Source organism: Nerophis ophidion, linkage group LG04 (genome assembly GCF_033978795.1).
Source record: "Nerophis ophidion isolate RoL-2023_Sa linkage group LG04, RoL_Noph_v1.0, whole genome shotgun sequence".
Taxonomy (NCBI): domain Eukaryota; kingdom Metazoa; phylum Chordata; class Actinopteri; order Syngnathiformes; family Syngnathidae; genus Nerophis; species Nerophis ophidion.
In genome coordinates this window covers 2,490,473-2,505,954 of record NC_084614.1, presented here as the reverse complement: position 1 = coordinate 2,505,954, position 15,482 = coordinate 2,490,473, and the positions used below count along the sequence as shown (strand labels likewise).

At 42.1% G+C, this 15,482-nt stretch overlaps 2 protein-coding genes across 2 annotated transcripts; one reads left to right on the top strand and one right to left on the bottom strand.

Moving 5' to 3' along the window:
- Nucleotides 1–409: 409 nt before the first annotated feature.
- lrrc14b (leucine rich repeat containing 14B) lies at nucleotides 410–11,130 on the top strand. Its single transcript, XM_061896721.1, has 3 exons — nucleotides 410–742; nucleotides 5,617–6,233; nucleotides 8,579–11,130. Exons 1-3 carry the CDS (start codon nucleotides 464–466, stop codon nucleotides 9,246–9,248), a joined length of 1,566 nt encoding a protein of 521 aa, XP_061752705.1. The 5' UTR covers nucleotides 410–463; the 3' UTR covers nucleotides 9,249–11,130.
- Nucleotides 11,119–15,036, bottom strand: LOC133550647 (cytochrome b-c1 complex subunit 7). Its single transcript, XM_061896572.1, has 5 exons — nucleotides 15,027–15,036; nucleotides 14,692–14,838; nucleotides 12,032–12,100; nucleotides 11,801–11,967; nucleotides 11,119–11,258 (listed from the first exon to the last, which is right to left on the bottom strand). Exons 1-5 carry the CDS (start codon nucleotides 15,034–15,036, stop codon nucleotides 11,181–11,183), a joined length of 471 nt encoding a protein of 156 aa, XP_061752556.1. The 3' UTR covers nucleotides 11,119–11,180.
- Between the last annotated feature and the right edge of the window lie 446 nt (nucleotides 15,037–15,482).

Genomic DNA, 15,482 nt, shown 5'->3' with positions numbered 1-15,482 from the left:
GGAAGATTACTGTATTTTCCAGACTACAAAGCACACCGGTATATAAGCCACACCCACTCAATTTTAGAAAAAAAAAATTCCTCATATTAGCCACCCCGGACTACAATTCGCAGATATATACTTTTTTGAAATGAGGTATTTACACATAAATATTCTGTAAATGTTTATTTACATACCTTCCTTGCTTCCAAATGAAGCAATGTAGTATCTGTTAGTCTACAAAATAACATGTTTTTTCTTCTTTCTCCCATTTGGTGGAAGATCACTGTATTTATCAGACTACAAAGTGCAGCGGTATATAAGCCACGCCCACAACAGAACACCCTCTTGTTGTGTTTGCAAATGTGAGGGGTGGAGCCACTGGAAGGGTGAGAGCCGCAAATAGACGTGTGATGCGAGCAGCTGATACTAAAAATAACACAACAAGACACAGACACACACACACACACACACACAAACAAACATGAAGTCTCTGCGCTTCCTGGCGTCGGAGGCGTTGGTGGCGAGCGAGTGGAGCGCGGCGGAGGAGAGTCTGAGGACTTTGTCCCTGCCCTTGTACCCGGCGGTCTTCAAGGCATGTTACCTGCACGAGGAGGCACACCTGCTGAGGGCTTTGGTGCGCACCTGGCCGCTGGCAGAGCTGCACCTGCAAAGGCTGCTGGGAAGGACGGCCGACTGTCACACCGACCTGACCTCACGCACCTGTCGCACCTGCCTGGACGCCATCTTCGCCGGACTGCAGGTACCCGCTGTGTCAAATATGATACTGCTCCTCAATACACATGAATACTGGAATAGTACTCGTCAAAATACATGAATACTATAATAATACTTATCAATACACGTGAATACTATAATAATTCTTGTCAAAATACGTGAATACTATATTTGTCAATATACATGAATACTATAATAATACTTGTCAAAATACGTGAATACTAGAATAATACTTGTCAATACACGTGAATACTAGAATAATACTTGTCAAAATACATAAATACTATGATATTTGTCAATATATATGAATACTATAATAATACTTGTGAATATACATAAATATTACAATAATACTTGTCAATACACGTGAATACTATAATACTTGTGAGTATACATGAATACTAGAATAATACTTGTCAATACACATGAATACTATAATGATACTTGTCAAAATACATGGATACTATATTTGTCAATATTTATGAATACTATAATAATACTTGTCAATACACGTGAATACTATAATACTTGTGAATATATATTAATACTAGAATATTTGTGAGTATACATGAATACTATAATAATACTTGTCAATACACGTGAATACTATAATACTTGTGAATATATATGAATACTAGAATATTTGTGAGTATACATGAATACTAGAATAATACTTGTCAATACACGTGAATACTATAATGATACTTGTCAAAATACATGGATACTATATTTGTCAATATTTATGAATACTATAATACCGACGTCCCACTGGGTCATTATTGTCACCAATGTCCCACTGGGTGTGAGTTTTCCTACCGAGGATGTCGTGGTGGTTTGTGCAGCCCTTTGAGACACTAGTGATTTAGGGCTATATAAGTAAACATTGATTGATTGATACTTGTGAATATATATGAATACTATAATACTTGTCAATACACGTGAATACTATAATAATACTCGTCAAAATACATGAATACTATATTTGTCAATATACATGAATACTATAATAATACATCAATACACGTGAATACTAGAATACTTGTGAATATACATGAATACTACAATAATACTTGTGAATATACATGAATACTACAATAATACTTGTGAATATACATGAATACTACAATAATACTTGTCAATATACATGAATACTACAATAATACTTGTCAATATACATGAATACTAGAATAATACTTGTGAATATACGTGAATACTATAATAATACTTGTCAATACACGTGAATACTATGATACTTGTCAAAATACATGAATACTATGATATTTGTCAATATATATGAATACTATAATAATACTTGTCAATGCACGTGAATACTATAATGATACTTGTGAATATACATGAATACTAGAATACTTGTGAATATACATGAATACTAGAATAATACTTGTCAATACACATGAATACTAGAATACTTGTCAATACACGCGAATACTATAATAATACTTGTGAATATATATGAATACTATAATACTTGTGAGTATACATGAATACTAGAATAATACTTGTCAATACACATGAATACTAGAATAATACTTGTCAATACACGCGAATACTATAATAATACTTGTGAATATATATGAATACTATAATACTTGTGAGTATACATGAATACTAGAATAATACTTGTCAATACACGTGAATACTATAATGATACTTGTCAAAATACATGGATACTATATTTGTCAATATTTATGAATACTATAATAATACTTGTCAATACACGTGAATACTATAATAATACTTGTGAATATATATGAATACTATAATACTTGTGAATATATATGAATACTAGAATAATACTTGTCAATACACGTGAATACTATAATACTTGTCAAAATACATGGATACTATATTTGTCAATATTTATGAATACTATAATAATACTTGTCAATGCACGTGAATACTATAATAATACTTGTGAATATATATGAATACTATAATACTTGTGAATATATATGAATACTAGAATAATACTTGTCAATACACGTGAATACTATAATGATACTTGTCAATACACATGAATACTATACTTGTCAAAATACATGAATACTATATTTGTCAATATACATGAATACTATAATACGTCAATACACGTGATTACTAGAATAATACTTGTGAATATATATGAATACTAGAATACTTGTGAATATATATGAATACTATAATACTTGTCAATACACGTGAATACTATAATACTTGTGAATATATATGAATACTAGAATAATACTTGTCAATACACGTGAATACTATGATACTTGTCAATACACATGAATACTATACTTGTCAAAATACATGAATACTATAATAATACGTCAATACACGTGATTACTAGAATAATACTTGTGAATATATATGAATACTACAATAATACTTGTGAATATACATGAATACTATGATGATACTTGTCAAAATACATGAATACTATATTTTTCAATATACATGAATACTATATTAATACTTGCGACTATACATGAATACTATAATAATACTTGTGAATATACATGATTACTAGAATAATACTTGTCAATATACATGAATACTATATTAATACTTGTGAATATACATCAATACCAGAATAATACTTGTCAATACACGTGAATACTATATTAATAATTGTGACGATACATGAATACTACAATAATACTTGTCAATATGCATGAATACTATAATAATACTTGTCAATACACAATACTAGAATAATACTTGTGAATATACATGAATATGACATTTAATACTTGTCAATTTACATAAATACTATATAATACTTGTGAGAACACATGAATACTAGAATAATACTTGTCAATGTACTTCCCTGTCATGCAGTATTCACTCACACTTCTGGTGGATCATTCTTGTACTTGAAGGAAAATCTTAAATCATTTTGTAAACATTTTTTACACTTTAATGTTGTGTTGTAATATTTGTACTTTGCTCAAACTTACATTTGATATATATGTATATGTATATATATATATATATATACACACACTTTATATATATGTATATACCTATATTCACAAGTGTATAAACACTCATATTTACACACACACACACACACACACACACACATATATATATATATATACACACTTACACATACACAAATAAAAAATGTTTTTTTCTTTTTTTTTTTTAATGATTTCTTTATGAACAATTATTTAAAATTTGATGAATAAAAGTCGTGATTTGAATGTGGGTCAACTTTTTAGTGCAGACTAATAATAGTTTGTGGTGGTCTGACGTCACCTTGTGGTGGTCTGACGTCACCTTGTGGTGGTCTGACGTCACCTTGTGGTGGTCTGACGTCACCTTGTGGTGGTCTGACGTCACCTTGTGGTGGTCTGACGTCACCTTGTGGTGGTCTGACGTCACCTCGTGGTGGTCTGACGTCACCTTGTGGTGGTCTGACGTCACCTTGTGGTGGTCTGACGTCACCTTGTGGTGGTCTGACGTCACCTTGTGGTGGTCTGACGTCACCTCGTGGTGGTCTGACGTCACCTCGTGGTGGTCTGACGTCACCTCGTGGTGGTCTGACGTCACCTCGTGGTGGTCTGACGTCACCTCGTGGTGGTCTGACGTCACCTCGTGGTGGTCTGACGTCACCTCGTGGTGGTCTGACGTCACCTCGTGGTGGTCTGACGTCACCTCGTGGTGGTCTGACGTCACCTTGTGGTGGTCTGATGTCACCTTGTGGTGGTCTGATGTCACCTTGTGGTGGTCTGATGTCACCTTGTGGTGGTCTGACGTCACCTTGTGGTGGTCTGATGTCACCTTGTGGTGGTCTGATGTCACCTTGTGGTGGTCTGACGTCACCTTGTGGTGGTCTGACGTCACCTTGTGGTGGTCTGACGTCACCTTGTGGTGGTCTGACGTCACCTTGTGGTGGTCTGACGTCACCTTGTGGTGGTCTGACGTCACCTTGTGGTGGTCTGATGTCACCTTGTGGTGGTCTGACGTCACCTTGTGGTGGTCTGATGTCACCTTGTGGTGGTCTGATGTCACCTTGTGGTGGTCTGACGTCACCTTGTGGTGGTCTGATGTCACCTTGTGGTGGTCTGATGTCACCTTGTGGTGGTCTGACGTCACCTTGTGGTGGTCTGACGTCACCTTGTGGTGGTCTGACGTCACCTTGTGGTGGTCTGACGTCACCTTGTGGTGGTCTGACGTCACCTTGTGGTGGTCTGATGTCACCTTGTGGTGGTCTGATGTCACCTTGTGGTGGTCTGATGTCACCTTGTGGTGGTCTGACGTCACCTTGTGGTGGTCTGATGTCACCTTGTGGTGGTCTGATGTCACCTTGTGGTGGTCTGATGTCACCTTGTGGTGGTCTGATGTCACCTTGTGGTGGTCTGATGTCACCTTGTGGTGGTCTGATGTCACCTTGTGGTGGTCTGATGTCACCTTGTGGTGGTCTGACGTCACCTTGTGGTGGTCTGACGTCACCTTGTGGTGGTCTGACGTCACCTTGTGGTGGTCTGATGTCACCTTGTGGTGGTCTGACGTCACCTTGTGGTGGTCTGATGTCACCTTGTGGTGGTCCGACGTCACCTTGTGGTGGTCTGATGTCACCTCGTGGTGGTCCGACGTCACCTCGTGGTGGTCTGACGTCACCTCGTGGTGGTCTGATGTCACCTCGTGGTGGTCTGATGTCACCTCGTGGTGGTCTGATGTCACCTTGTGGTGGTCTGATGTCACCTCGTGGTGGTCTGATGTCCCCTCGTGGTGGTCTGATGTCACCTCGTGGTGGTCTGATGTCACCTCGTGGTGGTCTGATGTCAACTCGTGGTGGTCTGATGTCACCTCGTGGTGGTCTGATGTCACCTCGTGGTGGTCTGATGTCACCTTGTGGTGGTCTGACGTCACCTCTGTGTCCCCCCCAAGGACTACGTGTTGTCCCCGCCCACCACATACTCCAAAGTCCTGCGCGTGGTGGACCTGACGGCCCTGAGAGACGTGGAGCAGCAGGCGTGCCCGTGCGGGACCACCATGGGCCGCTGGGCTCGCACCCAGCAGCTGGCCAAGGTGTGCGAGGAGACAGCGGCGGCCATGCAGGCGGGCGAGGTGCGGGACATGTCCATCCAGGTGAGGCTGCACGGCTTGGTGACGGGCCGCAGCTACCAGCAGGTGTCGCAGGCCTTGCTCCTGCACCGCCTCTGTCCCCTCAAGATCCACTTCCTGGGCTTCCGGGCAGACTCCCTGGCGCCCCGGCAGTTCTTCTACATCCTGGGACTGGCCCGGCCCCAACTCATCACCTCCCTGGAGGTGGTGCACAATGTCCCGCTGGAGGCCGCTCACCTGGAGGTGCTGCTCTCCCAGGTGGACTTCCCCCGGCTGCACTCCCTGGTGCTGCCTGCGGGGGCGCTGGATGTGAGGAGGCTGGGCGCAGATGAGGATGACATCCTGGCCACGCTCGGACACCTGCTGGCTCGACTCACCTGCCTCACCCGCCTCTCGCTGGGATTCTCCGTGCTCACTGGACACATACGCAGGCTGCTCAGGTGAGTCCGCCTCCTAGTCCCGCTCAGGTGAGTCCGCCTCCTAGTCCCGCTCAGGTGAGTCCGCCTCCTAGTCCCGCTCAGGTGAGTCCGCCTCCTAGTCCCGCTCAGGTGAGTCCGCCTCCTAGTCCCGCTCAGGTGAGTCCGCCTCCTAGTCCCGCTCAGGTGAGTCCGCCTCCTAGTCCCGCTCAGGTGAGTCCGCCTCCTAGTCCCGCTCAGGTGAGTCCGCCTCCCAGTCCCGCTCAGGTGAGTCCACCTCCCAGTCCCGCTCAGGTGAGTCCACCTCCCAGTCCCGCTCAGGTGAGTCCACCTCCTAGTCCCGCTCAGGTGAGTCCACCTCCTAGACCTGACATTGTGCCAGTGGAAGAACTACATTTATACCTGTCATGTAGACTATTTCAACCCCGTACAAATAGTAAGTACACAGCCACACATGTGCACGTATTACAGTAGAGGTAATATGTACTGTACACAAGGATGTATGTGCAATGTTTACTTGTACTCAGTAGAAGGAGGAAGTACACAGGGACAGATGTGTCCTCACTACCTCTACCCAGTATAAGTTAGAAGTACACAGGAACGTGTGTACTCTACTTTTAACCAGTAGAAGTACACAGTAGATAGGAACACATGTGGATTTACAACTATTACCCAGTAGAAGTACTAAGTACACAGAAACACAGGCGTACACACTACCTTTTCCCCCAGTATAAATACCAAGTACACAGTAATACAGGTGTACACACTACTTTTTGAACACATGTGGACTAACTACTTCTACCCAGTAACCGTACCAAGTACACAGGAACACATGTGGACTTACTACTTTTACCCAGTAGAAGTACCAAGTACACAGGAACACATGTGGACTTAGTACTTTTAGGCAGTAAAAGTACCAAGTACACAGGAACACATGTGGACTTAGTACTTTTAGGCAGTAAAAGTACCAAGTACACAGGAACACATGTGGACTTAGTACTTTTAGGCAGTAAAAGTACCAAGTACACAGGAACACATGTGGACTTAGTACTTTTAGGCAGTAAAAGTACCAAGTACACAGGAACACATGTGGACTTAGTACTTTTAGGCAGTAAAAGTACCAAGTACACAGGAACACATGTGGACTTAGTACTTTTAGGCAGTAAAAGTACCAAGTACACAGGAACACATGTGGACTTAGTACTTTTAGGCAGTAAAAGTACCAAGTACACAGGAACACATGTGGACTTAGTACTTTTAGGCAGTAAAAGTACCAAGTACACAGGAACACATGTGGACTTAGTACTTTTAGGCAGTAAAAGTACCAAGTACACAGGAACACATGTGGACTTAGTACTTTTAGGCAGTAAAAGTACCAAGTACACAGGAACACATGTGGACATAATACTTTTACCCAGTAAAAGTACCAAGTACGCAGGAACACATGTGGACTTGGTACTTCTACCCAGTAAAAGTACCAAGTATCGAGGAACAGATGTGGACTTGGTACTTCTACCCAGTAAAAGTACACAGGAACAGATGTGGACTTGGTACTTCTACCCAGTAAAAGTACACAGGAACAGATGTGGACTTGGTACTTCTACCCAGTAAAAGTACACAGGAACAGATGTGGACTTGGTACTTCTACCCAGTAAAAGTACACAGGAACAGATGTGGACTTGGTACTTCTACCCAGTAAAAGTACACAGGAACAGATGTGGACTTGGTACTTCTACCCAGTAAAAGTACACAGGAACAGATGTGGACTTGGTACTTCTACCCAGTAAAAGTACACAGGAACAGATGTGGACTTGGTACTTCTACCCAGTAAAAGTACACAGGAACAGATGTGGACTTGGTACTTCTACCCAGTAAAAGTACACAGGAACAGATGTGGACTTGGTACTTCTACCCAGTAAAAGTACACAGGAACAGATGTGGACTTGGTACTTCTACCCAGTAAAAGTACACAGGAACAGATGTGGACTTGGTACTTCTACCCAGTAAAAGTACACAGGAACAGATGTGGACTTGGTACTTCTACCCAGTAAAAGTACACAGGAACAGATGTGGACTTGGTACTTCTACCCAGTAAAAGTACACAGGAACAGATGTGGACTTGGTACTTCTACCCAGTAAAAGTACACAGGAACAGATGTGGACTTGGTACTTCTACCCAGTAAAAGTACACAGGAACAGATGTGGACTTGGTACTTCTACCCAGTAAAAGTACAGAGGAACAGATGTGGGCTTGGTACTTCTACCCAGTAAAAGTACAGAGGAACAGATGTGGACTCAGTACTTCTACCCAGTAGCAGATGTGGACTTAGTGGAGGAGAGGAAGTGAGTGACCAGAGTTGTGTTGTCAGTCCTCTCCCCACAGCTCTTGAAAGTCTGGAGTTGGCTAACTGCTGCCTGAGCCGGGTGGACATGACCTACCTGTCCAACAGCCTGCACAGTGAGAACCTGGTCCAGCTGGACCTGAGCGGACACCAGGTCACGGGCGCCCTGGCCGCTCCCTTCCACAAGCTGCTGGGCCGCTGCTCGCCCACGCTGGCCACGCTGGTGCTGGAGGAGTGCGGCGTGGAGGACGCCCACGTGGACGCCCTGGTGGGCGCGCTGAGCCGCTGTCGGGCGCTGGAGGAACTCAAGCTGCTGGGCAACCCTCTGACCTCCCGGGGGCTGCGGGGCATCTTCTCCGCCTTGTCCGCTGACTTCCCCAAGCTGAGGTACGTGGAGATCCCGGTGCCCCGCGAGTGCTACCCGGAGGACGCCGTCTACCCGCTGGACGACGCCGTGCTTCTGCGGTACGACCGGGCCCTCTTCCAGGAGGTCCGGGAGCAGCTGCTGGGGGTCCTGGCGGGCGCCGGGAGAGGCGGCGTGGAGGTGTGCACGCCGCTGATGGGCGTCTATGACGCAGACCTCAAGGAGACCAGCAACGAGCTGGGGGTGTCCTTGCTCAAGTCCTTCCACGCGGTGGTGGACAACTTCCTGGGCACGGTCACGGAGGTGGACCAGCGGAGGGGCCAGAAGAACTGAACGTGTGACTACTTCTACAAACCCTGCTTCCTCACGAGTTGGGAAATTGTGTTCGATGTAAATATAAACAGAATACAATGATTTGCAAATCCTTTTCAAGCCATATTCAGTTGAATATGCTACAAAGACAACATATTTGATGTTCAAACTCATAAACATTTTTTTTTTTTTTGCAAATAATAATCAACTTAGAATTTCATGGCTGCAACACGTGACAAAGTAGTTGGGAAAGGGCATGTTCACCACTGTGTTACATCACCTTTTCTTTTAACAACAGCGGTATAGCTCGGTTGGTAGAGCGGCCGTGCCAGCAACTTGAAGGTTGCAGGTTCGATTCCCGCTTCCGCCATCCTAGTCACTGCCGTTGTGTACTTGGGCAAGACACTTTACCCACCTGCTCCCAGTGCCACCCACACTGCTTTAAATGTAACTTAGATATTGGGTTTCACTATGTAAAGCGCTTTGAGTCACTAGAGAAAAGCGCTATATAAATATAATTCACTTCAATAAAGGTTTGGGAACTGAGGAAAGAATTCTTTCCCATTCTTGTTTTATGTAGAGCTTCAGTCCTTCAACAGTCCGGGGTCTCCGCTGTCCTATTTTACGCTTCACACATTTTCCAAGGGAGACAGGTCTGGACTGCAGGCGGGCCAGGAAAGTACCCGCACTCTTTTACTACAAAGCCTTGCTGTTGTAACACGTGCTGAATGTGGCTTGGCATTGTCTTGCTGAAATAAGCAGGGGCGTCCATGAAAAAGACGGCGCTTAGATGGCAGCATATGTTGTTCCAAAACCTGTATGTACCTTTCAGCATTAATGGTGCCTTCACAGATGTGTAAGTTACCCATGCCTTGGGCACTAATGCACCCCCATACCATCACACATGCTGGCTTTTACACTTTGCGCCTATAACTGTCTGGATGGTTTGCTTCCCCCTTTGGTCCGGATGACACGACATCAAATATTTCCAAAAACACTTTGAAATGTGGACTCGTCAGACCACAGAACACTTTTCCACTTTGCATCAGTCCATCTTAGATGATCTTAGGCCCAGAGAAGCCGGCAGCGTTTCTGGATGTTGTTGATAAATGGCTTTTGTTTTGCATAGTAGAGCTTTAACTTGCACTTACAGATGTAGCGACCAACTGTATTTAGTGACAGTGGTTTTCTGAAGTGTTCCTGAGCCCATGTGGTGATATCCTTTAGAGATTGATGTCGGTTTTTGATACAGTGCCGTCTGAGGGATGGAAGATCACGGTCATTCAATGTTGGTTTCCGGCCATGCTGCTTACGTGGAGTGATTTCTCCCGATTCTCTGAACCTTTTGATGATATTATGGAGCGTAGATGTTGAAATCCCTAAATTTCTTGCAATGTCACTTTGAGAAAGGTTGTTCTTAAACTGTTTGACTATTTGCTCACGCAGTTGTGGACAAAGGGGTGTACCTCGCCCCATCCTTTCTTGTGAAAGACTGAGCATTTTTGGGAAGCTGTTTTTATAGCCAATCATGGCACCCACCTGTTCCCAACTAGCCTGCACACCTGTGGGATGTTCCAAATAAGTGTTTGATGAGCATTCCTCAACTTTATCAGTATTTATTGCCACCTTTCCCAACTTCTTTGTCACGTGTTGCAGCCATGAAATTCGAAGTTAATTATTATTTGCAAAAAATAAAAAATAAAGTTTATGAGTTTGAACATGAAATATGTTGTCTTTGTAGCATATTCAACTGAATATGGCTTGAAAATGATTTGCAAATCATTGTATTCTGTTTATATTTACATCTAACACCATTTCCCAACTCATATGGAAACGGGGTTTGTACTACGTCAATGACGACTTCTGCCACGCCAATAAAGACAACACCACCTTTCCAAATGCACATTTTAGTGAGGGTTTGTGTTAAATAGCAGTAATGTTCAGCTCACTCTTTCATTTCTTCATCCACTCCTCTTTTTCTTTCCTCTCGCGGATCACCTCGTCCAGGTACGGCGTCAGGTAGTGCCGGTCCTAAACGTGGCAGTTGGAGGGACACGCTCTTACTCAGCAATCGTGACACAAATAACACATTTTCATTGATATAGAAATCACCACTACTTTTTTCCCTACGCTTTGAAACCTGCGGCCTGTAAAACGGTGCGGCTAATGTTTTTGTAGGGGGGAAGAAATTTGGCGTGACAGCGTATACGTATTTGACATATGAGGTGAAAGTATGTAAGAAGGTGCGCTTACACTCTGAGAAGGAGACACAAGAAGGAGTGAGAAGAGCCTGTAGTGTAATGCCAGCAGCTAAAAGCAAATGTGTGACAACGTGTACTCGATTATTACGATCTAGTCATTTTCTATATCGCACAGAGTCAAACCTGCAGTATATCGCCCAGCCCTAGATGATACCCATACTGATTATTAGTAGTCAAGGAGGCTGATAACCGATATAGGAATCAAAAATGGTATCAATACTAGATTGAACAGTCTTATTTTTCATGGCCGAAGTTGAGGACTTGAATCTGTGAATGTTTTTGACATGTAAAAGTCTGTTAGGTTGCTGCTACCTGCTCATACTGTGTCCACTGGTCCTTGGGCAGGATCTGCTGCTTCATGGACAGATCCAGGGCCCTCTTGATGCGGAAGATGCGGTCGTTGTACTCCTCCTCTGGCAGCCGCCGCAAAGCCTCCTTCACGTCGGCGTCCTCGTACCTCGTGTCGTCTCGCATCAGACCTGAGGCGTGCAACGGCTCTTTAAAAGCAAGCGGGGTGGCAAAACGTGCACGCTCGATGCTTACCCAGTTTGTTGAAGCCAGCCAAGTTGTAATACCACTTCCTCAAACCACTCAGCAGCCTGCCGCTGGCCACTGCAACAACACATCATGTTCACAACACTATATAAATATTTACCGATTAATCGGTGCATCCCTAATTTAAACCAGTGTGGGTAAAGTGTCTTGCCCAAGGACACAACGGTAGTGACTAGGATGGCGGAAGCGGGAATCGAACCTGCAACCCTTAAGTTGCTGGCACGGCCGCTCTACCAACCGAGCTCCAGAAATAAATTGCAAAAATGTCACAGCATCATAACAAACAGTTATGTCAAATAGGAGCAGAAGTGCACTTTTTGGAGAGCTGTATTATTTTCATTTTTGTGCCCAAGGGACTGATTTTATTTAACACTATATTGTTATTTATACACCTGTAGTGACCACAGAGACAGCTTGTTTTTGTCTTACTGTATATATTTTTTTTCTGAAAAATCCCACTTAATACACTTTAGGTAACAACAGTCAATATATATATTTTTTTAGTGGGGTAACAGTCAATATTTATTAGATTTTATTTTTTACTTATATAATAAAAGTGAGATTTTGTTAAACCAAATGTTTTTTTTCTCCATGTAACTCGATAAGAGAATCGATAAGGAATCGGTTCGATAATAGGCTCGAACTCCATAATTTCTTATCAAACATCACCAGAGGTGGGTAGTAACGCGCTACATTTACTCCGTTACATGTACTTGAGTAACTTTTGGGATAAATTGTACTTCTAAGAGTAGTTTTTATGCAACATACTTTTACTTGAGTATATTTATAGAGAAGAAACGCTACTTTTACTCCGCTCCATTTATCTGCAATCAGGTCGCAACTCGCTACTTTTTTTTTTTTAATCGATCTGTTAATGCACGCTTTGTTTGTTTTGTTTTTGTCAGACACACATTCAAAGTAGGAACTACGCATGTTTGCGTTTCACCAATCAAATGCAGTCACTGGTGACGTTGGACCAATCAAACAGAGCCAGGTGGTAACGTGATCGTCACACGTAGAACCTGACAGGTTGAAAAACTCATTGAGATGTTACCATTTAGTGGTCAATTGTACGGAATATGTACTGTACTGTGCAATCTACTAATAAAAATGTCAATCTATCAACCAATCAATCAAAAGTTTAAAGGAAAAAAGACCATTTTTATTTCAACCGTACTTCCTGTCAAAAGCCTAAAGACTGATCGCACAGTTCCTGTCTTCACAATAAAAGTGCCGCCCCATCGCGCCTGCGCTAACAAAATAAGAGTCTCCGAAAGCCAGCGCAAACAAGCTAGCAAGCTACGGAGTTTGCCGCCAATGTATTTCTTGTAAAGTGTATAAAAACTAATATGGAAGCTGGACAAATAAGATGCCAAAAACCAACGACTTTCATGTGGTATTAGACAGAAAAGAGGAACTTTTTTTCTCCTCCATTTGAAAACGTGGACGTTATCAGCACTATACTGTCTGATTCCAATCAATGCAAGTCATCAGAATCAGGTAATACACCAACTTATTATATTCTTGTCTTCATTAAAAATAGGAATCTATATGTTAAACATGCATGTATATTCATTAAAACACCTTTAACATGTCAACAAAAACAGCAAAATAAATAAATATAAATTATATACTGTATATATAAAGGTATGCATATATATATATATATATATATATATATATATATATATATGTGTGTGTATGTATATATGAGGTAGATCACCTCGACTTGGTCATTTATTAAGTAATTGATTAACGTTGAAAAACTTATTGGGGTGTTACCATTTAGTGGTCAATTGTACAGAATATGTACTGTACTGTGCAATCTACTAATACAAGTTTCTATCAATCAATCAATCAATCAATCAATCAATCAATGCCCACTGAGCCTATGGTGCTGTTAAGTTATTGTAGCTCAATTAGCCTTAATTTATTTTTTTAATTTTAATGTATTATTTAATATATATTATTGTTTTAGTTGCTTAAGAGATATTCCTTGCTCTGAATTTGCTCATTGCTATTTTTATGTTTTTGTGCATTATTCGTTGCCGTAATCATTAAACGAAGTCAGTACTTGAGTAGTTTTTTCACAACATACTTTTTACTTTTACTCAAGTAAATATTTGGGTGATTACTCCTTACTTTTACTTGAGTAATAAATCTCTAAAGTACCAGTACTCTTACTTGAGTACAATTTCTGGCTACTCTACCCACCTCTGAACATCATCCCTATCAATAACCCACATTTGGTGCCGATGTGAGAATCGACAAGTGTATCGACCTATGTTTATTTTCAGGGCCGATACTGGTCCGGATTATTAGTCGCTAAGAAGGTCGTATTAAGCATGTATGATTCAATAATGCAGGATTTTTGCATGAAATGTAGTTTAATACTACACAAATTATGCATGAAATGTAGTTTAATAATACATGAAATGTGGTTAAAAAGGGAGTTTTAGCATGCGACTTTAGCCGTTAGCATGTAGCTAGCAGGGCGCCGCTAGAGGACAAACGCAAGTCAAAGGGGTCACAAATAACACTTAAAACGAGACGTTCGCCTAAACCGACGCCGAATGAAACTTTATTAGATGTTCCCGCTGCTCGGGCCATGAAAAGGAGTAATAAATGTGATTCTCATCACGGCTTACCTGGAGCTCTCGACGCCATGTTTGGATGTGAGGACGCGCGCGGTGCCTTATGGGAAACAACCAACCCGGAAATGACGATGTATTTATTTTCAAAAATACTTTTAATAAATGTATACTGAAGCAAATATATAAACGGTGGTTGTATGGCTTGTATTTATACAAACAATGTGTTTATTACGACCAGCTCTCAGTGTCGCATAGGACTCAATGTGTCGCAATAACAAGCGTCCTTACGTCACATCCGGTCTGCGCTATCAGAATAAAAGCATAACACACAACGCCAGGTAAAGTAACAGTACAAAACAAAACTAGTAACTGATTTGTATTCCTGCAACTTGTTAACATGATTTTAAAAACACATTTGTAGAGTACACAGAAGGGGTTGTCAAATGACTGAGAGAGTAGCGTAGTAGGCATAAGTATTGATAAATCAAAAACAAACATACTGTATTTCCTTGAATTGCCGCCGGGCATGTAGTATGTGCCTGCCTTGAATTACTGCCGGGTCAAACTCGCTTTGCAAATAGTTAGCGCCGGGTCAAACTCGTGACGTCACGAGCGACACTTCCCCTGTCATCATTTTCAAAATGGAGGAGGCTGATTTCAATACCGGTAATTTGAAATTGCATAAAGGGAAGAAGATTAAGAGCTATTCAGTAGTTAAGGTCCAAGCTATTGAATATGCTAAAAAGAACAGTAAGCAGCTATGTTTTATTAATACACCTGTGGAGCCGACGGTCCGACAGCCAGGGCACGCTGGAGCCCGGCCCAAGATGGCGGCGAGGAGACGG

What these genes read in the sequence shown, in the direction of transcription:
- lrrc14b (XM_061896721.1), top strand. Translation starts at nt 464, where the DNA reads ATGAAGTCTCTGCGCTTCCTGGCGTCGGAGGCGTTGGTGGCGAGCGAG. An exon ending in CCATCTTCGCCGGACTGCAG is followed by an intron (nt 743 to 5,616) that starts GTACCCGCTGTG and finishes GTCCCCCCCAAG; the next exon opens with GACTACGTGTTGTCCCCGCC. An exon ending in CACATACGCAGGCTGCTCAG is followed by an intron (nt 6,234 to 8,578) that starts GTGAGTCCGCCT and finishes TTGTGTTGTCAG; the next exon opens with TCCTCTCCCCACAGCTCTTG.
- LOC133550647 (XM_061896572.1), bottom strand. An exon ending in GGCTGGCTTCAACAAACTGG is followed by an intron (nt 11,968 to 12,031) that starts GTAAGCATCGAG and finishes TGCACGCCTCAG; the next exon opens with GTCTGATGCGAGACGACACG. An exon ending in AGTGGACACAGTATGAGCAG is followed by an intron (nt 11,259 to 11,800) that starts GTAGCAGCAACC and finishes TGCCACGTTTAG; the next exon opens with GACCGGCACTACCTGACGCC.